Here is a 25961-nt window from a genome sequence, read left to right on the forward strand (position 1 = left end):
ATACACCAATCTTTGCAGTACCAAAAATCGCTTTGCATCTTAAAATATACTCATAAGCAAAATAATATTAGAACAGAGAACAGAAAAGATTAATTAAATTTAATCAAAAAGGCCATGAGCAATGTTTTGACAGAATATAATACACACAAACACGAAACACCATCATAGTAATAATGTAATTGTGCAAAAGTAATAAAGAACATAAATTTAGCCAAAATATAATAACTTATTTATTAAATTAATAACTTATGAGAGTGACTACTGTTTTTCACTATAAAATATTACTTACATCAAATATATTTTTCCAATATCTGTCTTTAAAAGTACATGTATTTTATTGTTAACTATAATAGTATAAATATATATATACATTCTCCCTAAATTATTATATTTGGTTTATTTTATAGAGGTATTAAGTTTGGTTCTATTAAATATAGATTTTCATTTTATATGGTAAATCACAATTAACAATGATCTATGTTAGGCTTTACAATATTTTCCCATTAAAACTCCTTGCAGATAAAGTTTTCTTTTAAATATATGTTTAAAAACCTATATCAGAAAAGCATGTTGATACTATTTGCCAGTTTCCATTGATAAAGCTGTAGCTCTTTCAGACAGATTTCGTCCACAAAAGCACTGGTTTATAATTTTAAGCTTTTGCACATTTGTCTTTGCATAATATTATATCTTTCTTTGTACTCAAGAGTATGCATATCGTTAATTATTCATGATTGTACCAGGGCATACTAAAATTACATCAAAGCAAACTTTTGCATAGTAATTGTCTCCTCAGATTGAACAGAAGAGAGACATCTGTAGTTAAACTCAGAGTACAAATGTAAACTTTACATGCCGCTCCTTTAGAGGGCGATGGAAGACCTTCATTGTGAGATATTTGCTGTAGAAGAAGAGACTCTGACAGCGACAACGAGCACTAAAGTAGGTACTCGAGTTCACAAATGTGTGATATAATAAATTGTGAGGTGTCATTGCAAATGTTTTCTATTTTAAAAATGCATGCAATCTGAAGCTATAGATGCGCTAGGGTTAAAATAAAGACTTTGCATCACAGTGGTAACAGGTCCCTTGATGGGCACCACCCATGTAGTCTGCATTTAACTGTTTTCGTTGTTATGTTCAGGTCTTTTAAAACCCATCATCATGACAACAGTCCAAGTGCCTGCTCCCGTCCCAGGTGAGACGTCGTGGATCTCCGCGTCTCCCGGTGGTCTGTGGGAGGTGCGTCGAAGGTGGCTTGGAGAAAGAAAACGAGGGGACATCACGCCAATGATGGGCTCACTGTGTAAGGTCAAGGTGCAGCGAAGTACTGTTACGGAGGGAAACACACTACATACTGCTTCTGAAGAGCAGGAATCAACAGCCAGCGTTGATTCTAGCGAGCAAGCTACCTCATACCCCCGCTCGCAGGACTCTGTGCTGCAGCTTCCACTGGATGAGTGGTTCTTGTTGCGCATGGGCGAAGGGCAGTGTGACATTACAGAGGGCTGCCTGGAAGGGATGAGGGCTGGAGAGATGTGTGAGGTGAGGGCAAAGCTAAAATACAGACTTAGACCAGGAGTGTCCAATCCTGCTCCTGGAGGGTCACTGTCCTTCAGAGTTTAGCTGAATCCCACCTGACGCAGCTAGTCTTGGCTATTGTTTCAACAACTGTCACTGGGTTCCCACAGTCCTGGCTTATTAGAAATAAAAGAAATTAAAGCTAAACTTTCCAGGACGTTGGCCCTCCAGAAGCAGGTTTGGACACTCCTGATTTGAGACTTTTTACATACAAATATAGATTTTTAACAGTATTTTAGCGTATTGTTAAATCTAATAAATTTTTTCACCCTAAATCAAAATCATTATATTATTTTCTAAAACAAATTACAGAGAAATTACTTAATCGTAAAATGTAATATACTTTTCACTGTATATGGTAATGTAACTTACAGGAAAGCTGACATATATTAACTATATTATTCATACAGTGCTGGGTTGTAACTGATTTTATCTGGATTACATAATCAAATTCCAAAAAGTAATACTGTGTAATTACATTATATTACATTTTAAAATACTCATAATCAGACTAGTTACATTTTTATTGATGACATGATTACTTAAAATTCACATAATGGCAGTCAGTTATTCATAATTCATCGATTCGCCCTAATTCTTTATATATATTAATATATTCTAAAGAAAAGCCTATTTAAGAAAAAAAGCCTATTGCTTACACTACCAGTCAAAATGTAAGTAAGATTTACAGTAAGAACTGTAAGATTTTTAATGTTTTTTTTTAAAGAATCCTCTTCTGCTCATCAAGCCTGCATGTATTTGATCCAACATACAGCAAAAGAATTGTAAAATATTTTGTAATATTTAAAATAACTGCTTTCTATTTGAATATATTTTAAAATTTAATTTATTCCTGTGATCAAAGCTAAATTTCGAGCATCATTACTACAGTCTTCAGTGTCACAAATCATTCTAATATGCTGATTGGCTGTTCAAGAAACATTTTTTATTATTATTATCAATATTTACAACAGTTGAGTAAATTTTTTTCAGGATTCTTTGATGAATGGAAAGATCCAAAGATCAGCGTCTGTTCTAAAAGCTTGGAGCCAGTATCATTTTTGGGGAAAGAAATGATAGAAAATTGGAAATTAATATTTTAATTTGCAAGGATACTTTAAATTGATCAAAAGTTATGATAAAGACATTTATAATGTCACAAAACATTTCTATTTCAGATAAATGCTGTTCTGCTGTTCAAAGAACCCTGGACAATTCTACTCCGCTGTATTCAACATAAGAATAATAATAAATGAGCAGCAAATCAGAATATTGGAATGATTTCTGAAGGATCACGTGACTGGAGCAAAGATGCTAAAAATTCAGCTTTGAAATCACAGGGATGAATTACATTTTAAAATATATTCAAGTAGAAAACAGTTCTTTTAAATAGTAAAAATATTTCAAAATGTACTTGTGTACTTTGGATCAAATAAATGCAGGCTTGGTGAGCAGAAGAGACTTCTTTAAAAACATTAAAAATCTTACTGTTCAAAAACATTTGACTGTATATATTAAGAAAGTTTTCCAGTTTAGTAGAATTGCACACATACACACTAGACAAGCAGCTATAATTACACAGAAAATGGACAGACCTCACAGCATAAACAAATAAAATATTTAATGTTTTAATTTAATTAATTAGATTGAGTTTATTTTAAAAAATGATTGTATTTCTTTCAATTTAACATTTTTAAGATTTAATTAATTATTAGCTTCACTCCTTCACAAACCCTAGTTTAGGAAACCCTGACGTAATATAATGTTTAATGCACTTAATTTAGTAGATAACAAAGAATGCAATACATTTTCTTTCTCTTTGTATTTTTATATCTGTATGGTTCAAGATTATCCTACTCAAATCAATGTAATAAACGAGTTAGGTCGAAAAAAAAAAAAGTAAAAGTAATCAAACAGTAGACTAGTGGATTATATTATTTAAATGTAACAGATTACGTTACTAACTACTAGCTTCAACATGTGATTTGTGTTCAGTAAAGAACTACATTTTGTTACTAATTTACCAGCACTGTATGTATATCATGGGAAAATATGATATCACATTTCATCTATAAACTTTTTTGTTTTTCGTGCAGTTTACAATAAGTGCCTGGAATGCAAAGAAATCGAAAGCAGCAGGAAGTGATGCTAATGGTACCCAGACTGAAAATACAACAGATCAGGGATCGTCTCAGCAGTCTGATTGCTTTACACTCCAACTTCACTCATTAACACCTGGGCAGGAGTCTTGGCAGATGACACCTGGAGAGAAATGGGCTTGGGTGCTGTCTCACAAGCAAAGGGGTGGTCAGCGGTTTGGGAAAGGAGATATCTGGGGTGCGACAGACTGCTACTGCAGAGCTGTGAAGCTAGCAATAACTTTAAATGGCAAGACAAGAAGAAAGCCAGAGGACGAGGCATTTACAGAAGGTGTGGATGGAGAGGATGATGATGATGCCGCTTTGACACCATGCTTTGATAAAGAAAATGAGCAGGCAGAAGGTGCTGATGTCTCCATTCCAACTGAAGAAGAGTACAAAATTGTAAAAGCAGAACTTCACTGTAATCTTTCTTTATGCCAGCTTAAGTTAGGCCAGCCTGGTAAGTCCAGAGACAGCAGTATCAAGGCCACTGAGCTGAACCCAAAGAGCACTAAGGCCTGGTACCGACTTGGGCAAGCTTGCCTGCAGCTGGGCGAACTGGAGGAATCTCGCATGGCCTTTGGAAAGATTCTGGAACTCCAACCTGATTCTGCATCAGCTCGCACTGCTCTGAAACAAGTGAACAACAGATTAAAGGACTTGGACAGTAAACTCGGTCAAAGGCTGAGCAAGATGTTTAACTAGAAAATAACTGAAAGTTGGGAATAACAAAAGCATAACATATGTATAAAAATGATAACAACAGTAAAGTGTCCAGAAGTTGATTTTGGTCTTTCCTCGTAGCTTAACTTCAATGTTTAAAACTTGAAGTATGTTTACTGTAAATAGTATCTTAAATGTTCAATGTTATAATTTGTCAATGTTTAAACCTACATAAACTTGAAAGTTGTGCAAAGTCATAAGACTGCTTAGGACATTTACTGAATGTACTAAAGTTTTGTTTATTTTTGTAAAATAAGAATATACTGCTTTTAGGTTTTGTTCTAAAACATGTTTTCATTCCAGATTTATAACTGCTGTAGAAAATGATCAAAAGCCAAGTAAACTGCATTCTTGCATCAAGTGACAATAAACAATGTTATTTATAAAAAGTTTTTTCTGTTTTTATTGATGAATAGTTAACACCATATGAACAATTAAACAGAAGGCATAGCATTGCCCATTTCAAACATAAAATTATATCATATTTCAGGGAATTGCAAAACATATATCTTATTTTTTGTTTTTCTATTGCAAAAAAGATTTAAACCATACTATAACAGCTGATCTATCTATCTATCTATCTATCTATCTATCTATCTATCTATCTATCTATCTATCTATCTATCTATCTATCTATCTATCTATCTATCTATCTATCTATCTATCTAAAGCGTTTTTAATGAGTTAATTTTGTAGCCAATCGCATCACGTTTTCCAGGCAGAGGCAGCCAATCAGACGACGCCTCCTCGCTACCTTTGCATTTAGAAAGCTTTAGATGAGCAGCTAGAGACAATAACTACGCATTAACATTTGCAAACTTTACAAAGCAGGAGATAATTAGTAAGGTAAGTAGATTCTTGTATCATAACAAAGTAAACCAATCGATTTTACAGTAATATTTCTTGATGTTGCTGCGGCGGAAAGTTGTGTGAGGAGAACTAACGCGTGAGAGACAACTGCTTCACAATTAATGGTTTTATGACTAAAATACCGCAGTTTACAATGTATCAAGTCATAATAGATAATATCAGTGAACGTTGTTATTAATGTAGTCTATTAATATTCGATTGTAATTGCTGCCCAGCACGGACAATAACATTTTGTAATGGCGGCCCAGTGCGAAAATGAACCAGTAACGTTACATGGTCCCAAGAAAGCGTTCTGCATGTCCCGAGGATGGGATGTAAAATGTTTTAATAAGTCCAAATAGCATGAAACAAAATACAAGAATATTCGCTGTGTCCTGCTATCGTTTATTTTTTTTAAAGCAGTGTTAAAAACGTTTGCTCCTACTTTTAATGCAGCGTTTTGTAGTTTGTTCGCCACTGCCCAAATGGAAAATGGCCAGAGGAAACCACAAAATAATGACCGTTTCCAAACAGGTTTTCCAAACACTGCCGCACCGACTTTTTAGACAAACCACATTTGACCAATGTTTTTTTTCGGTAACTGAATCAGATGATATGATACACGGGGACATTTTGGGCAATATTGCCCTCAACGGGCAACCAGGTGAGACACAGGGCCCACGACCGATCAAAAGTAGCTTATCCAGATAGAAATGTTACACCCATTCTCAATGGGAAAGTGCCCACACAACATTGCTCAAACATTTGCCTCCTGTATCATCTGCCTAATTAGTCGTTTTAACAGGTATTACTAAAATGATTTGTGCTGCATAGTAAAACCATCAATATAACAATACATACAAATGTAGCTTATTCGTATCTCTAACGTTAGTAGTGTATTGCTCAAACAAACTTGAACGACACGTTTACATTAAATAAATATAAATCAGTAGATATGTATATAAAAAATATCATATCACGATTTTTTTAGAAATATCACGATTCACGATTTTATCACGATTCTTTGTCATGTTGGTTTTACTATTTTGGTTTTACAAGTTGTCTGAGCATTACAGCCAAACTAGAAAGACAAAGATGCATGGCAGCTATTTAGGCCAAAGAGGGCGAAGATAAAAAATCTTTATCTTCTTATTAAAAAATAAGAACAAAGATACACATTACAAATACACATAATATACAAATAAAACAAACAGTGCTTTATTTTCAGGTACAATAGGTGTATTTAGCAGAGCATTCAAGAAATTGAATGAACAATATAAAAATAAAACACTAGATAGACTGATTCCTAAAGCAACTGTATTAAAGTTTTTCAGTCAAGAATAGTGAGTGATTTTTCTCTTTGCGTTTTGTTGTTTTGTTAACGTTACATGAATAGTTCCCCCAAAAATAAATATTCTGTCATCTGTATGTCAATTCTATCATAATGTTTTATTTTTATACCATCATTTACTCAAAAGTTGTTTTAAACCTGAATGAGTTTTTCTTCTGCTGAACATAAATGCTATTTTGAAGAAGGTGGAAAACCAAACAGTTGCTGGTCCTCAGTGACTTCCATAGGATTTTTCTTTCCTGCCATCAAAGTCAATGTGGACCAGCAACTGTTTGGCTACCCTCATTCTTCAAAATATCTTATTTTGGGTTCAGCACAAGAAATTAATAGAAGTTTGGGACAACATGTGAGTGAGTAAATAATGACAGAAATTACATTTTAGGGTGAACTATCCCTTTAATGACAGTCGACAGCATGTTTAGTGTCCTGTCCCTTTAAGAGCTGCACGCATCTAATATACAGGCACGCATCTGTTTCTCTAACTATTTACTTTCATTTTAGAGATAACCAACTGAGTCTGTATGTAAACCTTGTGTGTTTTGACCGTATTAGCGCAAAAGATAAGTTAGTTGAGTAATCAGGAGCTGTTAGACAGGCTTTTTAGCGCGCGTGCTTCAGGTGTATGTGCTCAGAAAAAGCGCAGACCAGCTCGTGAATTAAACATTTAACCAGCAAGGCTTGTATGCAAATAATGTACTTTTGCGATCACGAATAAGTGCAGTGTCCTGTCAGAGTAACTCTACTGCTGTATGTCGTGTTGTACAGTATATAAAGACAGAGGAGCCAGAACTGTATTTGACATAATGTGTGCTGTAGCACGATACTACGATATTTCTTCAAAAGCAGATCGTGGAGACATTTTTATCGTCCACGATCAAAAATCGTCATATCGCACACCCCTACAATGTATCTATAAATAATATCTACAACGCTGATAAACAAAAGTTTAGTTTCTAGCACTACATGCCACGCTGAGACGTTCATTCATCATTAGCAACTCTTTAATGGTGAATTGAATGAATTGCTGAAATGAACATTTAGGTTCTGTGAAATTACTTGAATTTCCCAATGTTTGGCAAGAAATCTTAAGACGGTGTGCTTGGAAAGTACATACAACCAGTACTTGCTGTGGATATGAGGAGCCATGTTTTTTAAATGGAAAATAAAAACATTTTAACTATGCTTGTTTACAGATAATACCCATAACCATTTGTGAACTACCTATAAAGGCAAGCCTGCCAGACCCCTGCTAGAAGAAGTGGTATGTATGGATACAAGGTATGTAATGCACAATCTCAGGAGTGATTTTCCTGGGTGATACATGGTGGTACTTGTTCAGGAATCATTCAGGCTGGAGACACAGGTCTCTGTGGCGCAATCGGTTAGCGCGTTCGGCTGTTAACCGAAAGGTTGGTGGTTCGAGCCCACCCAGGGACGAAAAGCTTTTGTTTTGATGCTTTTATTTTGAGTAACTAATCTTGCATTAACACTGCAACATTTATTCACAACACTTCTTCAGACATTGCTGTAGCGCCTTATGGGGATTCACTAGCGACGTCTGTGCACATTTAATGAATGCAATCAGAAAGGTTTAATAGTCTTAGCCACTTTCTAAAACATCTTCTGTTATTCTGAAAGGAATATTAATTTCAGTTTATACTCAAGCACATTTACCCTCAAAGACTTATGATAAAAAATTTTAACTCAAAGCCTAATAAAGATTTCCATTATCTGCAGTACACAGTGTGAAGTAATGCACAATTATGTATTGATAGCATGTATGTTGGGCAGATAGGCGGTCATGCAACATGCAATAGGCCTGACGGGCATGATATGCAGTAAAAATATGCATCAAAATATTTGGTTATTTATTTATTAGCTTATTTAATAGGGACCATGCATATTCATGAACATTGTTGTATAAAAATACACCATGTAAATATGCCAGAATTAGTAACAATAACTACTTTTTATCTGCAGTCCCTAGGCAGGTAACATAAAAACAGCTAACAATAATACAACATTCATTGACTATATATGAAAAAATACACATAATGATAACACATACATTAACAACAAACAAGCAAAACAAGTGTATATAAATGTGTGACAGTTAAAAATTAATACATCTCTGATTTTCTAGAAGCCACTGTTTTAAGTGAGTTTTAAAGGTGTTGGGAGTAGGACACTCTCTTATTGGGAGGGGCAAACTATTCCAGAATTTACCACCTATTATCGACAATACGTTTTGTCCAAAAGTGGTACGTCTAAATGGTATCACACAGTTCCCATTTACAGAGGCCCGTGTACTACCTCCGCTTTTAAGTCTTTGGAAAAAGCCATAAATGTTTGTTAAAAATGTGACTTTAGTCTGCATTTATTATTAAAGAGCGACATCTAGTGTCAAGCTCAGAGTAACTACAACTTCTGCTATTTATTAGATTAATATGGGCATTTTTAATGTAATTATTTATTGTTTTGTCCTTAATAAAAAAAAAACCATTAAAATATTGTAATAGTTTAAGACTTTCACTTTAAAAATAAAACAAACGTTTTTTTTGTTTGTTTTGTAGGGCGTTGATATGACTAATAGTCTGCGATTTACTGGCAGCTGTCACTTGCTGTTAAATAAAGCAACAAGACCTCTTTAAGAAGTACAAAAAATAATATGAAAACATGCCCTAAGCCATTTAATATTGCCCAATAGTGGATTTTGAAGGAATTCACTATTTCCACTGTTACATATTGACAGCGGTCCCATGAAGGTCTGTGGACAGGCGATACCTTTTGGTAAACCTCAAAAATGGCCTTTCTGGCAAGATCTGCATAATGTGTACATGTATGTGATTTAGACCTGTAGACAGAGAACATGTTTCTTCTTAAGGAAACATTCCAGTTGCTGTAACCAGGGGGTCTCTGTGGCGCAATCGGTTAGCGCGTTCGGCTGTTAACCGAAAGGTTGGTGGTTCGAGCCCACCCAGGGACGGAAAGCTTTTATTTATTTATTTGCAAATATTATTATTATTATTATTGCTTTTTTTTTGAGTAATTAATGTGACCCTTATATAGACACTGCTAAAGTAGCAACCTAATGAATTATGCAATTAAATGTCACCCATTTGAGTACAAACTGAAAGGTCTGCAGTTGGTACTAGCTTTTTTTTAACATGTCGCTCAAGTATGCACCTTTAAAACTTATTTAAAGTTTGTTGGTTTGTTTGAAAGATTTTCAGTTTGACACTTCTAAGCTTTTGCATTTTTATTCTTAATAATAGATATCAAATAAAAGTCTTTAATTAAAAGTTAATTTGCAATAGCACATTTATAAACACAATGAGGCTGTGAGAGTAGTAGATAAGTTTACCTGTCGGGTATGATGACAGCAACCTCTGTAGTCCAAGAAACAAAAGCTTTAAAAAAATCAAAAGGGATACTTGTATACGGATATATAATATTATATGTTACTGATGTATTTTATACTGTAGAATATGGTGTGGAAATATCTTGAGTTTGTGTTAACCATTCAAAAAACACATTCAAGACAATGGAACCTATTTTCTATTTTTTGGCCTACAAAAATACGCCATCTCTTCTGCACTGTGTATGATAGACTGCAGACAAAGCGTCGCTTGAAATAGACTAATACTTGGTGCAACAATCTTTAATATCATGCATCTTGCCTAGGCCAAAGAATGGAATTCGCCCCTGTACATAAACTTTGTTGACTATGAGAAGGCGTTCGATAGTATCCACCGAAAAAGTCTCTGGCAGCTACTTCGGCACTACGGGATACCAATCAAACTAACGAGTCTGATCAAGAACTCTTATGAAGGAATAACCTGCAGGGTGGCCCATGGCGGTCATTTCACAGAGTTTTGTGGTTAGAACGGGAGTCAGGCAAGGCTGCCTGTTGTCACCATTCCTATTTCTCCTGGCAATTGACTGGATCCTGAAGAAAACAACAGCAGGGAAGAGAAATGGAATTCAGTGGACACTGGGGAACCAGCTCAACAACCTGGAGTTTGCGGATGACATTGCCTTACTCTCACACAATCGCCAGCAGATGCAAGAGAAAACAACTGATCTGTCATCTGTCTCAGCCCAACTTGGCCTTAGGATACACGAAGGAAAGACAAAGATTCTGAAAATACAAGCAACCAGCACAGAACCAGTAAAGCTTAGAGGAAAACCCCTAGAAGAAGTGGAGTCATTCACATACTTAGGGAGCATCATCGACAATCAAGCAGGCACAGACGCAGATGTCAAGGCAAAAATCGGGAAGGCGAGAGTAGTATTCCTCATGATGAAAAATGTGCCAGCTTACAACACCCACCAAAATTCGCCTCTTCAACTCCAATGTCAAGTCGGTCCTTCTTTAGAGTCGGTCCTACAATTAAAACAACCATCAGGAAAAGACAGACCTTTATCAACAGCTGTCTACAGAATCCTTCAGATCCGCTGGCCAGACACCATCAGAAATTGCGATTTATTGCAGAGGACAAAACAGCTTCCTGTAGAACAAGAAATCAGGAAGCGAAAGTGGAGCTTGATAGGGCACACCTTGTGAAAACAAAGTACAAACATCACCAGACAGGCCCTGACGTGGAATCCACAAGGCAGAAGAAAAAGGGGGAGACCTAAAAACACCTGGAGAAGAGACTTGGAGGCAGACACCAAAGAGATGGAAAGAGCTGGAGAAAATTGCCCAGGACCGCGGACACTGGAGAAAAGTTGTTGATGGCCTATGCTCCGAGAGGGGGGGGAAGGAGAAGATCTTGCCTAGTAGTTTTTTTGGTTTTTTTTTATCGAGCATGAAATATGGTGTCAAAATGAACCCTTGCGATAGAACCTTTACTACATTTACGATAGGAATTTATTATTCAATGTAGTTCTTTTTTGAGGGCTGCTTTAAACATTATGAAAGAGCGACCTCTTGTGTTAAACTCGGAGTAAAACTGTAACATATAAGCTCATCCCTTGCTTTTCCTGAAGAGGGCGATAGAAGTTCACTATTGGGAGATTGCTCTTTGCTTATGGTAACCGAAATTTACCAAAACAATTAGGGCCCCAATGGCAACAGACTGACTGTGACCTATTAATGTGAGGTAACTATAATATGAGAATAATTACTGTAAAACTCAGCAACAGACCATTGCGGAGTCGTTTTTGTATTTAAAAAAATGTCATTGTTTAAATCAACATGATGATCTTGAATTTAGTGAAAAGATATTTTGATATGTATAAATTACTGTACTAAGATGGCATGGTTAGTAGGTGGATAAATTATTCCCTTAAATCAATAGGGAATATTATGTTTTCTGTAATTGTTCATGTATTAATAGGAGATGAACTCTCTCATCTGCTCCTATTAATACATGAACAATTACAGAAAACATAATTCGCGACGTAAGTCAAGATCTGCAGGTGACCAGTTTTTTTCAAGTGTTCAGAACCCACTGGCTGCAAAAAAAAATGAGGTTATGAGGATTTTGAGTAGAATAGAATAAATATTTGCAGTGGTGTCAAAAGTATTCACATTCATTACTCAAGTAGAAGTATAGATACTAGGGTTTAAAAAGACTTCTGTAGAAGTTGAAGTATCAACTCAAGTTTTTTACTCAAGTAAAAGTGTAAAAGTACTGGTTTCAAAACTACTTAAAGTATAAAAGTAAAAGTAATGGAAGGAAAAAAAAATGCCATTAAGGACAAAAGCTTAGGCCGCGGCACAGGGGCCTATTGTGCACTACCCCACCTCCTCAAAAAAACATTTTTCTAAAGGCCATAATGACTATAATGTTATATTAAAATGTTAATGTTGAAAAATGTGGGATGCACTAGGCTACCTGTTTCAGCCGGATATGTGCCCACTGAAAATGAACGCATTTTAGTACAATGCAAATACATTAAAAAACCATATATGTGTACTACTGAGCATTAACGTGTTTCATGGGGCGGGAGATATGATGACTAGTTGCCTGTAAGTATTGTAAAGTCAAACTTCAGAGGCATGTCATCAATAACCTTTAATGGAATGTAAATGTACATCCAAGCTTAGCTGCAGGAATCTGTGAGGGCAGCGGACGAAGAGAAAGCACCCGTTTGATAAATGAGCCAGTAGGGGAGAAATAATAACTTTTAAGAAATAATATTTTTTGAGTGTGACGTGATTTGTGTCATGTGCAGGTGCGATGGATCGCGTACAAACCAATAGGGTGTCGGAATGGTATAGGTTTATATTCTCATCCAAACACAATTCACTCTATCCGGATGGCGCGATTTATCTGGATAGGTTTTTTTTGCTAGGATTTTCATTTTAGGGGGGCTCAGCCCCCAATGATGGTATAATAATAAAAAATAAATAAATATTTACAAAAAAATAGATTAATAGGGTAGGATGGTATACTAAACTTATTGCAGTATTCCACTGTATTGCATAGATGGGTATAACATCCGAGTACAAGCCAAATACAAGTCTACCTGATCTTACACACACACCTGTTTACTGTACAAACCAAAAATGTTACTGTTTGCATTACTAGTACAAATCTTTGTCTATGCTCAAGTACAAACAGAAAATTGTAAACATAAAACATCATATCACTTTAAACTTACATTGACTATCCATATTAGCAATATAAACAACACAGCTATAAGGCTGGACAATGGATTAAACTATGTGGGTGCTGTGATTAACTTTTAAAAGTAAAAAAAACAAAAAAAAACAGCAAAACTGAAGCAGTCTGTGAGAAGGACACACAATGTTTCAATCTCTGTCAATCACTCTGATATGCAATTAAAATGTGTGCACTGACTGAGTGCTGTCTGTCACTGTCTTTAATCACTTCTATGCATAACTGTATGGTAGTTAATGCCACATGCACTGTAATATTAAGTTCTATATTGAAAGCTAAATTTTCAAATGAAAATAGCAATAACGTGATCGTTTTATAAAGTATGCGTATAATGTGTTAAGGGCTTTTGCTGAAGGAAACAGCTGTGGTGTGATGAGTGGTGAATGCAGCGAAAACTTTACAGAAGATTGGAAACAGATTGCTCTCCCATTACTTTTTGTAAACTGTATTTAAGACAAAGAACTGCACAGATGTAGATATTATAACAATCTATCGATAAACACACACCTTGTCCTCTCCTCTGCGCCACCGCAGTCTGTGGATTGAAGAACGCGCAGAAAGATGGGGAGGAGCCGAAGTCTGCTGCCGTTTCAAATTTAAAGGGGAAGAATCGCAAGATTTTTAGGGGGGCTGAGCAGAAATTTAGGGGTGCTAAAGCCCCCCTAAAAATGACCTAGCAACGCCCATGACGATGACAAGTCGGAATGAAAACGAGCCGAAATGAAATAGGAGTAACGAGGCTATTTTTAAAATGTAAGGAGTAGAAAGTACAGATCATTGCGTGAAAATGTAAGGAGTAGAAGTAAAAAGTCGGCTGAAAAATAATTACTCCAGTATAGTATAGATACCCAAAATTTCTACTTAAGTAAGGTAACGAAGTATTTGTACTTTGTTACTTGACACCTCTGAATATTTGTTTGTGTTTAGATCATGTCAGTATGGAAATACCAAGTCCATGTGGATGTGGAGTGAATGTCCTTCTTGTTGATGTTGGCACAACGCAGATCCAAAGAAGTGGTAAGTATGGAAAAGATCTACTGTAAAAACTTAAACATACCTTTGTCTATTAACTGCCCGACTTGGAGTGGCAGCCATTTTTAAACAGATCTCCACAAGATCCCGCCCACAAGCATATGACATTATTGGAAAGCTAAAGTTGTCTTAAAGGTGTAGTAGGACATATAAAGTCATGTTTATCTAATGCACAACTAAAAGTATACATCATCTTCTTTTGAGAATGAAGATGAAGGTCGGTTTCATAATGATATTCTTGTCAATTGGTGATCACTGTGAAAAAATTATGGCTTTAGTCCAGAAGGGGACCTCATGGCCGAAATAGCTCAGTTGGGAGAGCGTTAGACTGAAGATCTAAAGGTCCCTGGTTCGATCCCGGGTTTCGGCATTTTGACTCATTCTTGTGAATAAGTCCTATACTATTAACATAAAAATTATTTATATTCATTATTAAAAATTCATTTATTATTATTATTATCATCATCATATAAATTATTTTTTTAACGCTAGACACAAAGACAAAATGATCACCATCACAATACCACACACAAAGCAATTCTGTGTATTCGCTAATGGGCATGTAGTAAAATAAAATATTTTGCAATATTTAACCCCCAAAGAGAATGGAGCCATCAAATTATAAAAAAAAAAAAAAATGTTTCTTTAACCAGGAAAGACAGGATTAGAAAAATATATAGCCTTATAAAGAACAGATTAGGCTCACTTTATTTTATTTTATGTGTGTGTGTGTGTGTGTGTGTGTGTTTTGAAATGTTATAAAACAGCCAGGTGACAGTGATATAAGGGGTGGAATATTTAATAAAATCTCAGATATAATCATTTGATAATAGCATACAACATAACAGTTAGAAAGGCACCTGAGCAGAGAGAACCGATATAGTGCAACAGTGTCATAAAAACACAGGTAAATATGAAGCAGCCTTGCTGGAGCAGTATTGTGAGCATTTACTCAACATTTTCATTTCTGTAATCAATATGACACATTACTCTTATGGCATTTTCCATTTTCTTCCAGGAATGACATTGTTTTATTATAAAATTACATTCAAAATATATTATCTCCACTTATTGTATGTATTGTATACAGTATTTCAGTACTTTTTTTCATATCCTTTCTATTTTCTACTGGTCTAGCTTCTTTTAGACTTTCCTTTAAATGTTGCTTTATCAAACATGGATTGACAAGCAGATAGCTGACACCATGAGTCTGCTATAAGAATGAAAGGAATGACAATCCACAAAACATTCATAAACACAAAGTAGAACCAGAAATAGATGGGGTGACCATATTCGCTGTGAATATATCCATCTCTGTGCTCAGTGAAGAAGTAGAGAACTGCACCATACAGCTGACCTGTAAATAAGGGTGGATGTTGAACTTCATTGTGCCTTATAACATACACTGTGTTTCTCTAATTAAAAAGATTTAATGTGGTATAAATCACTTTCATAATTGTATATACTGTGCAATACATAAAAAAACACATATCTTACCTAGAGACACAATGAGTTGCAGGACAAATCTGTAAGAATGATTATACAGGAAAGCCACAACAATCCATATGCTGAAGGGACCCCACAGGCACGCGGTCACTGTCTCCATGCTAACGGTGAAATTATCCGCTCTGGATAAAAGATTCCACAAAAGGAGGTTAGATACAATGCATAGACTCTTTTTAAAAAAATGCATAATGTATATAATGTATATAACTTACATTGCATATCTGCTGTCTCCTTTGGAATATTCTTTCCCTGTAGAAGAAAACAGGCATTTTTGGTATTCATGAGACATTAACAGAATATTTTCAAATTCTTATTTTAAAATATCCTAATGATAATCTGAGTCACATAGACTTTGAGCCTCACTCACACAGTTGAGAAAGGAAACTCTGGTCTTCAGGAATGATGGTGTAGTATAAAGAGAACCATCCCTCAATAACCCCATGGATGAAGCCACAAACAGTGAACCAGCACAGAGCTAACCTCCTCCCTCCACTAAGGCTTCTTCCAGACACCTTACGGCCAGTCAGTGACCAGGTGGCGAGCAGCAGTATCCCGGACACAGAGAACAGGAATATGAGAATCTCTGACATTGAACGGTTATTAGCCACATAGTTGGGAATGGACAGGTTGCGTGGCCAATAGGGATGATTTATAGTGTCTGCTTCCTTCAACATCTGTAAACATGGATGAAAGATAAAAACATGATTATGGGACAAAATTTATAAATAAAAGCATTAGAAAAACTCTTAATCTGAAGTTACAGATCTTTTATCTTGCACTAGATAACGTGGAAATAACACTACATCATTGGAATGACTTTATACGTCTGTACTTACTCTGTGATGAGTTGTGAAATATCCTAAAAATGTGATTATGTCCCGCGTTACTCTTTATGTTGCATATAACTGTCCTCTTGGAAGGGGAGAGCACGGCAATGAAGTGCTGAAACCTGCTCTTTGAAACTAGTTTATCAAATTGCAGAAACATCGCGCCACCGAGTCACAGCCTACTATACGACCACGTGGTTCAAGCTGCCCAATCACCAGTAGGTTTTGTGGGAAGAACAGCCCATCGTGAAATGTACTCGGCTTGCAGTTGGACGATCTCCTCGGAACATGCATGTCATCACATGTGAGCGAAGTGTATATGCTGGTGAAATATTACACATGTAATACGTTTTGTCTCGTATATCGGGTTTAGCGTTTGTAAATGGATTGATGCATGAAATAAACTGAAGCTTCCAAGCTAAAACAAAAATACACACCCCTAAGCCGTGATAGGGACTTAACCCTGCCGTGACCCGGATTCGAACCGGGGTTGCTGCGGCCACAACGCAGAGTACTAACCACTATACGATCACGGCGAGCTACTGGAGGCGGTGGTAGCAGCTAGTGGAATTGGGCTTTAGTACTTGTACATGTTTTTACATGCGTACTTTTAGTCATTTAGCAGACGCTTTTATCCAAAGCGACTTACAAATAAGAAAAAGTAACTAAAAGTTAACACTCTGTAAATACTCTATAGACACACATTTATGAAAATACAGAAATTAAATAAAATTAATTTTTCTTTTGCAATATTTTCTCAATTTTATCGTGCTGACACATGAGCATACTACTTTTCCTAGCATGCGAATCACTTAAGTACTAGATGATTTACAATCATACGCAAAGCAAAATGTTCGCATTTTTATGACGGCTAGTGAAAATAACCTCTGCTATTGATCTTTAATAATTTAATAATTGACATTTGCAGTGTTGGATACGCTATTTAAAGAACTACACGAACGACGGTCACTGTATGAAGATTGAATTATTTTATGTACACATGTTAAGTTAAAAGGGTTAGCTTTTGATGTAGCGTATAGCTCCCATATGGTCTAGCGGTTAGGATTCCTGGTTTTCACCCAGGCGGCCCGGGTTCGACTCCCGGTATGGGAAGTAAAGTTTTTTTTAGCCGTGAATTTTGTAATGATACGAATTATGTATGCACAATGCAAGTAACGCGGTTTTTTTTACGAATTCGAGTCGATACTTTAAAAAGCCACAAATAACGCATATATGCAAGCGAGTTACACACAAAACGCACAGGGTGAATATTTATTACACAACTCTTCAACTCATATTCTTGGAAAAACATGTTTAAAGTTATATGTGTGCTTAAATACGCATGTAACATAAATCCTGTAAAATATCAAGTATTGACAGAATTCATACTTAACTACGCAATCTCTACGTAACAGAAGTGATGTCATGTGATTTCATGTCACGTGACCGGTAAAGGTTCTCCAAAAGCACTCTGATAGCGTTCAACAGGAATACATCTCTTTTCATCCTTCGTTAAGTAGTTTATTTTCTGCTGTTTATTATTGGTCAGTTCTGTTCAGCCAGATAAAACGACAGAAATGCGTGTTGATCAACAGCTTCGTTTGGACGAGCAGTTGCTGCTGTTCATGGACCAGCTCGAGGCTCTAGAGGAGAAACGACAGAGACTTAATTCCCTTATAGAGGAGGTAAAACGTGCAGTTACACTTGATTAGACTGAGCACATATTTATATTGGGAATGGAAATTACATATTGTATATGAAACATTTTCATTTGTATTCAGAATGTAATTCCATTAATTCTTTTAACACAGGGATGGTTTTCAATTGCCAAAGCACGTTATTCAATGGGAAATAAGCAAGTCTCTGCTCTGCAGTACGCTAGCGAGATGGATCCGCTTGTTTATGTTGAAACCAGGTCTGTATCATCACGTGCAATTAAATAACATTTGCTTGTGCATAAGACTCAGTCATTTACATAGATCCGTGTGCTTGCTTTGATAACAGTGTGTTGGAAGGTGGAACAGCTGAGTTCAGATGTGAGAGAAAAGAGAATAAAACAGAAGAACTGAAAAACAACACAATAGAAGATATTGGAGCAAAAGAAACAGGTATGTCTGATTTACTTACATTTAAAATACTGTATTGTGTTTTGATTTGTTAGGCATCTTTCCACAGTGTTGCTTATGTAATATTATATATTTAGGGGCCTAAAATGTAATTGTATGATTTCTGTTCATGACAACATTATTGAACACTTCAGGTCTTAGAAGGCGAATAAATACCAAACAAAAGGGGGTTAAAGAGGAGGAACAGGAGACAGACCCTCAAGTAAAAACAAAGGCAGAATCATCCACGCCAGAGCACAGGGATCCTTTGAAGTGGTTTGGAATCCTTGTACCACAAAATCTGAAACAAGCTCAGTCTGCTTTTAAAGAGGGTCAGCTCTTTTGTCTTTTATATAAATTGTTTGCTTATGCTATATTCAATTTCATCCTTCTCTAGTATACCGATGTGATGTGATTTGCTGTGTGACCTATATTTGAAGTATTATTTCAGCATTTATTATTTTTATTTATTTTATTCTGTTTCTTGTATTCTGGGTTTATTGAACAATTAATAATTTTTTAAAACACACTTTCTTTCCCCCAGTCATCACTCTCTCAGCAGAAATTGCATCTCTACAAAGTACAATACTTGCTACAAGAAAAGAGATGCAGGCACAGATGAAAGAGAAGCAAGAAACGACAGAGAAGACTCAACCAGAAATAAAAAAGGAATAACTGTGACCTTCTTCACTTTCATCTATAATCTGTCTTTTGTATAAGCCAAATGGATCCATGGTCCTTAGCTCAATTTTACTGTGTTGAATAATATAAAATCTTTGTGACATGTCAAGAAATCACTCTTGTCTCTGAAAACACTCTTATTATATGCACAATGTTGTTTCCCTAATAAAATATATTTGATTAACTGAATTATCTTTTTTGAGCAGTAATGCAGTTGAATTTAGGATAACCCTAAATGTATAAAAGTACTACAAAATAAAGTTGATTCATTTTCAGTACAGTAGTTTTTGAGAACCTCCTCTATGTGGTTGAATACAATTTTGTCCTTTTAAATGTAAATAACCCAGATCAAGTCTGTTTAGTGTTGGTTCAGGTAAAATTCAATAGCAGTCTGCATTTCATTGTAATCTATATCAGTAAATAATAAAACGGCTGTAAAAAAAAAAAAAGCATTGTTCTATCCGTTTCTAAGTGGCTAAATCATATCTGTCATAGGATTAAAATGCATGTTCTTTTTCCATTTTAAATGGAGCAATTTGTGAAAGATCATTAGGTATGTGTTAGATTAAACAATGCCAAGCTACATACGGTTAAATGGAAGAAGATGGTTTCTGGAATCCAAACAATACTTAAGTAATCATGTTAAAGTAATTTTTGTCAACCTATATCTACCTAACTTTTCTTCAAACCTCAAAAATACAAGTCGTAAACGTGCACGAGCAGCAAGTATCAGGCGCGTCCTCGCCTCTTGTCTTTTTGAGCTCTAAAATAACATTTAATCACTGCATTAAATTAACGAGAAATGCACGCATCCCGTTCTTTGTTGTGGTCACTTCATTAGTCTTGTATCAAGCTGTATGCGTCCCACGAATAAAATCAAAACAGAGGCGGAATGATAAATAAATAAATATATTCCCCATTCGCCGTCTACTTCCTGGTGTTCATCAGAAAAGAGCTGCTAGCGGGTAGCGATGTTTACGGTCGGATCTGACGCCGGGCATTACATCGTTTGCGCGCTCACACAGATTTGACGGACGTCTGTTTTTATGCTTTTACTGAGCCGTGTAACCGAGAAGACGTTTTCACGATGACAGGACGATGCGATCAGTGTCAGACCAGGTGAAACATCTCGGTCAGATTACTATCCTGTTATCTCTATGCTGAGAAGAGGCTAATAAAATTGAATCCCAAAAGCTAGACTAATATTTGATCAAATCAAAAGAGGATATCGCATTGTTCTCGTTTGTAAGTGTGTTACTCTTACTGTATTGTTGCTCGTATCGTGGAAGATTTGAAGATCACTGATGGCGTCAAAATCTAGGGTCTCCATTCTGGATTACTTCAATATCGTCTGTGAGGGAGAAAATGGCAAAATTGAATCAAACTGCAAAGCTTGTGGCACAAGGATTCAGGCTAAACGGACAGTTACTTCTAACTTTGTTACACATTTAAAGGTAAGGGTTAATTTTTTTAAATAGCATGATAAATGTGGGTTTAACCAACAATGCATGGCCACTATTCAGGGTCATGGACATTTAAAGACTAATTGAAATTGTAATTTCCTGGTCAATAGTTAGCCTACAGAAATTAATAAAATTAAATAAAAAAAATTAATTAACACAATATTTTAATAAAATGTGCTGTGTTAGTGCAATTTCTTTAAAGTCGGTTTATGATACACAAATGACTGGAAATATCACAGAAGTTCAATATCCAGAAAGTGCAAGAACCTTTAATATTCTGGTCGTTGTGTGTGTTTAGATATATATGTTTACATGATTATGTGTATTGGGTTCTGTATGCAATTCACCTGTATATAATTGTCACATTCACAGCGCAAACATCAGGCCATGTATGATGAATTTGTGAGGAAGAAAGATGTGAAAAGGGAGGCAATGCAGGTGTGTACTGGACCTCCAAGTGGACGAGTGAGCTCTCAAAGCGGTGCTGGAATGAACAAGTTTGACTACAGTGACCCTCGCCAATCCCTAATTTCAGAAGCCATCGCCAAAATGATCATCCGAGACCTGCAGCCGGCACAGATAGTGGAATATGAGGGTTTTCGTGAGCTTCTTCAGCTCCTGGAGCCCCGTTACATACCGGTTCCATGCCATTATATACAACAGCAGCTCCTGCCAGCCTATGTCTCCCAAGTGCAACTAGCTGCCAAACAGGCTTTAAAAGGAGCCGAGTCCTGCAGTGTGACCCTTGACCTGTGGAGAAGCAGCTCTGTGGGTAATAACAGTGGTGCTGGGTTTCTTGGAGTGACTTGCCATTTCATTAATGCAGACTGGCACATCAGATCCGCTCTTTTGGCATGCTTACCTCTTCCAGACCACAGCAACACTCAGCAAATGCTCAGAGAGTTTGATGAGGTCTCCGAATCCCATGGCATGTCTGGCAAAGTGTTCAGAGTCGTCGCAGACTTGTCGCCCTGTGAAAACAGATCGGCTTTTCGTCTTCCTGGGTTCAGTCTCATTGGAAATGGTGAAGAAGATGAGGAAGATGGCAGCGATGAAGAGTCCAGTGCAGGGGAAGCCAAAGAAGCCATTAGTAGCAACGAGAACAACAAGTCTTTAGATCAGTGTCTTGGTCGAAGTAGGATAGACTGCTTTGCTCGATTACTAGCTCAGTGTGTTAAGGAAGGAGTTTGCGCTTCCCCTCAAATATCAGTTCCTCTGAACAAAGGAGCCCACCTGTATAACTACATAATTGCTACAGTGGCTCCTGAAAAACTTGTCCAAGTGTTCGGCTCCAGCACCTCAACAAATTGGCAAAGACCCTCATCCACAGACAAGTGGAACGTTCAGTTAAAAATACTGCGGCAAATGGTAGAGTCAATGGATTTTCTTGAAGACATTGTGGATAGACATGACTTAGTCCTCGGTAACTTAGAAAAAGCAGAGCTACGGGAGCTGGTTGAGGTGTTGGAGCCTTTTGAGGAGGCCTCAGACATGGTCCAAGGAGACAAGCATGTGTCCATCAGCCTAGCCCTGCCCTGTGTGCTAGGTCTGCGCAAGCACCTGGCTGAGGTCGTAACTCACCAGTGCTCTGGGATCGTGATGGGATTGTCTCAAGCTCTGGACCGCAGACTGGCAGGCATTCTTGAGGACCCTCTTTATGTGACAGCCACCACCCTGGACCCACAGTTCAAGCTGTCCTGGAGCAGTGACAGCGACTGGCACAAACAGGTGCTGCTGGAAGAGGTTGGAAAGCATACTCGGCCTTTGAGTCCACTAGAACATCACTCAGAGGCCCAGCCGTCACCGTCCAAACGCTGCAAGCTGTTCTCTTTCATTAAGCAGAGGCCGACCACCCAGGCCAAGACTGTGGAGCAGGAGCTGTCCACATATCTCCACGAAGAACCCACAGATGAGGATCCACTACAATACTGGAAACGCAAATCCATCGATTTTCCCCTACTCTCACAAGTAGCCAAAAAAGTTTTTACTGTGCCAGCAATAACCACATCAGTGGACCAGATATTTAACCTGGTTAGCAAGACGCTCAGACCAGAGCAATGCCGACTTCTGCCAAAAAACTTGGACACTCTGATTTACTTGAAGGCTAACTATAGGATACTTTGGTCCTAACTGCAAAGAGAGCTTTACAGGATTTTCTTTGTACTGATATCAAACCAAACACCTCAAATGCAAAATGGGGATTGTGCCTGATATATATCTGTCTATAAAAACTGTACATTTACCCCGAAGTAAACAAAATACTGTCAGCAAATATTCATTTTTTAGTTAGGTACAAAAGGCTAGGCCTAAATTAGATAAATTAAGTAACTATTATGGGTAACAATTTATAATAACTTCATCTATCTATCTATCTATCTATCTATCTATCTATCTATCTATCTATCTATCTATCTATCTATCTATCTAATTTAACATTTAATGCAATTGAATGAAAATGGAAATGAACGTTATTGTAAAATGTTAACCTATTATGACTCATTATCAGATGCTGGTTGCCTTTATTGAAGACATTTTATAAAACATTGTTCTTTCAACTCACTTTCACCACCCAAAAACACAACAGGACCATACAAGTGCAGTGTACACTGTACTTATCCTTGATTAATTTAGTATTTACACAATAGTTCTCCTTCACTATCAGCATGACGTAGAACCCCAGAAAACACACTATTCTTGCAGCCAAATGCTTTCTCAGAACACCTTTAAGAAAAAGAATAGTACATTTCCAGCTAAATTAAACATTGTTATTAAACATTTGGTGTATAATAGTTAGCTTTACATTCTAAGGATAGAATTGGTCAAATAGAGTTACAGTGTGGCTGACAGGCTTTTTGTGTGGGTTCTTTGTGTACAAAACCCACAGGGTAGAAAACTGCAGGCAGGTTCTGTAATTGAAAATAATTACATTTCAGGCCTATGGGGAATTGGAGAACGCTGATGGTGGACTGCAGTCTCTCCTAGCTTGCAGGGCTGAAAGGAGAGCAGTCGAGCCTGTGGGATATTAAGAAGAGTTGCTGTGCATAAAGGACCTTTTGTTGTGAAAATAGACTTTTCCATTTCAGTAAAAGTGTTTGTTACCAAACCTGACGTTTTTGTCCTGTCATAACTTCTGGGTCAAACAATAATATGCCAAAGGTCAAGCAATTTCAAGGTGTTTATAGCACAATCACTGATGCATTTACAGTTATAACTACAGTGCACTTGTGCATCTCAACAGAGTTTCTGCATGCTTGTATTCTGATCATGTGAAGAAAATAGCAAAAGGACATTCAATCAATAAACTCAATTTCAAACAGATTTATGTGTAAGGCGGGGCAGTACTGCTGCAGTGCAGATATAATGAACATTCGTGAGTGTGTGTATGTGGGATGTGAATCCTGATTTCAGTGTCCCACTCAGTCTCAGTGGGGCTACAGTATCATATTCTGGGTAACATTGTACTTGCAATTGCATTTTCTATTTGTGCACATGTAATTTGTAACGTCTGCCAAATTTTAAATGGAAAAGCAAAGTCCATTTGACATTTCATTTTCGACATGCACGTAGGAATGGCCCAGCCATATTGAAACAGCAATAGCAGTGGCTCTGATTGCAATTTCATTTCCTCATTGTCACGCTCCCTTCTTGCCAAACCTCAAAAGAAATTGCAGTCCTGCTCACAATTGCAATTTCTATGCCAACAAAGGATGTCAGTCAGTCAGTCAGTTGCTGTGAATGTGATGTGTAGGTGTGTTGTGTGGTAAATTGGTCAGTTTTAATTTGCTATGAAAATAACATTTATTACTGGCAAGGGGTGTGATTGAACACAATGTACATTTTAAATAACTGTGATCTAGTTCTTATCCCAGTTAAACTATGAATGTAACATATTTCAAGCCGTTAAATTTGTCCACAATAAGTTGAAACATTTTAATTCATTTAATAGCTTTATTCGCTATTATGCATAACACATATAGCTTATAAAATCAAAATTTAATTTATGCAACAAATTACATGCTGACACTGATATTGCCTAACTTAATAAATTAGTCAGCAATTAAAAACTGAACATTAACACAAGGTTATAAAATGGTAAGATTCATTTTACTCGCATGCTTCTCATTCCAACTAACAGTTTATAAATACTCCATCATCTAATAATTCAGGGGAGACTTTAAACCAATTAAATGAGCCTTTTTTCCCCCTAATCATCTGTATTCATTAAAATACATGCTTTGCACATTAAATCAATCCAGTTGCCACTGTAATTAAAACAGTCTTCAGTGCGCGTATTAAAAAAAGAAGTAAAAAAGTTAAGAAAATAAAAATTCAAAAGATAATAAGTACAACAATCCAAAAGCCAGGCCCTAGTCACTGCATTAAAACGGTAGTCATCAGTCTGAAATTAAATAGTAATTATGCTTTTATATAAAAAAAAGTTCATAACCAAAGGTGACATATTGTATTTTACGCAATGAGTACATCCGCATTTATGACAGACGATACATGACGCCAGCTATTTAATGAGCCATACTATTCATAACTGATGTACAATCATCAGGAATGTGTTTTATATAGGTATACACCCTTAATAGCAATATATCTTATATGTGACTGCTAATAAATACCCTAGTCATGTACCAGCTTTTTATTGTCAATATATCCATTGTAGCCTCAACAGGTCAGGTCAGATGTATTTGTATAGTGCTTTTCACAATAAACATTCAAAGCAGATTTACCACAAAAAAAAAAAAAAATCACAATGTTAATGTTTGTAAGCAAATATCAATCTAAATATCTTTATGCCTTAAGAATAGAGCTGAGTGACAATATAATGTATAATTACATAATTTACATTTTTTATTAATTCAAGCAGTGATGATATAGAGTAGGCCTATGTCACCCTACACAAGAATACTGTATATGCAGATAAAGTTGGACATACTTCCAAATTTTTATAAAGAGCTGGTGTGACAAAACAGGCGTTTGAGATTTGCTATATTATATATAACTTTACATGAGTGTACTGCATGTATGTGGATAAAGCTGGATATATTCTATATATTATCC

The 25961-nt window shown here is 36.4% G+C and overlaps 4 protein-coding genes across 5 annotated transcripts; 3 read left to right on the forward strand and 1 right to left on the reverse strand.

Moving 5' to 3' along the window:
• The first annotated feature begins 889 nt into the window (after positions 1–889).
• fkbpl (FKBP prolyl isomerase like) lies at positions 890–4829 on the forward strand. Its single transcript, XM_079401374.1, has 3 exons — positions 890–942; positions 1145–1545; positions 3678–4829. Exons 2-3 carry the CDS (start codon positions 1165–1167, stop codon positions 4425–4427), a joined length of 1131 nt encoding a protein of 376 aa, XP_079257500.1. The 5' UTR covers positions 890–942; positions 1145–1164; the 3' UTR covers positions 4428–4829.
• Positions 4830–5203: 374 nt separating this feature from the next.
• On the forward strand, positions 5204–19864 carry LOC306859994 (coiled-coil domain-containing protein 115-like). Its single transcript, XM_079401486.1, has 8 exons — positions 5204–5291; positions 7839–7923; positions 14205–14294; positions 18238–18327; positions 18454–18557; positions 18647–18750; positions 18903–19079; positions 19292–19864. Exons 3-8 carry the CDS (start codon positions 14250–14252, stop codon positions 19420–19422), a joined length of 651 nt encoding a protein of 216 aa, XP_079257612.1. The 5' UTR covers positions 5204–5291; positions 7839–7923; positions 14205–14249; the 3' UTR covers positions 19423–19864.
• ebp (EBP cholestenol delta-isomerase) lies at positions 15094–20783 on the reverse strand. 2 transcript variants are annotated; one of them, XM_079401484.1, is made up of 5 exons: positions 20693–20783; positions 16183–16489; positions 16028–16064; positions 15807–15937; positions 15094–15666 (listed from the first exon to the last, which is right to left on the reverse strand). In XM_079401484.1, the coding sequence occupies exons 1-5, from the start codon at positions 20756–20758 to the stop codon at positions 15443–15445; spliced, it is 765 nt and encodes a 254-aa protein (XP_079257610.1). In that variant the 5' UTR covers positions 20759–20783; the 3' UTR covers positions 15094–15442. The 2 variants fall into 2 exon arrangements, with proteins under 2 accessions (XP_079257610.1, XP_079257611.1); XM_079401485.1 differs by lacking the exon at positions 20693–20783 and adding an exon at positions 16652–16816.
• LOC306859992 (zinc finger BED domain-containing protein 4-like) lies at positions 20365–24202 on the forward strand. Its single transcript, XM_079401483.1, has 2 exons — positions 20365–20882; positions 21264–24202. Exons 1-2 carry the CDS (start codon positions 20733–20735, stop codon positions 23019–23021), a joined length of 1908 nt encoding a protein of 635 aa, XP_079257609.1. The 5' UTR covers positions 20365–20732; the 3' UTR covers positions 23022–24202.
• The last annotated feature ends 1759 nt before the right edge of the window (positions 24203–25961 follow it).

Source organism: Barbus barbus (genome assembly GCF_936440315.1).
Source record: "Barbus barbus genome assembly, chromosome: 40".
In the NCBI taxonomy this organism is placed as follows: Eukaryota; Metazoa; Chordata; class Actinopteri; order Cypriniformes; family Cyprinidae; genus Barbus; species Barbus barbus.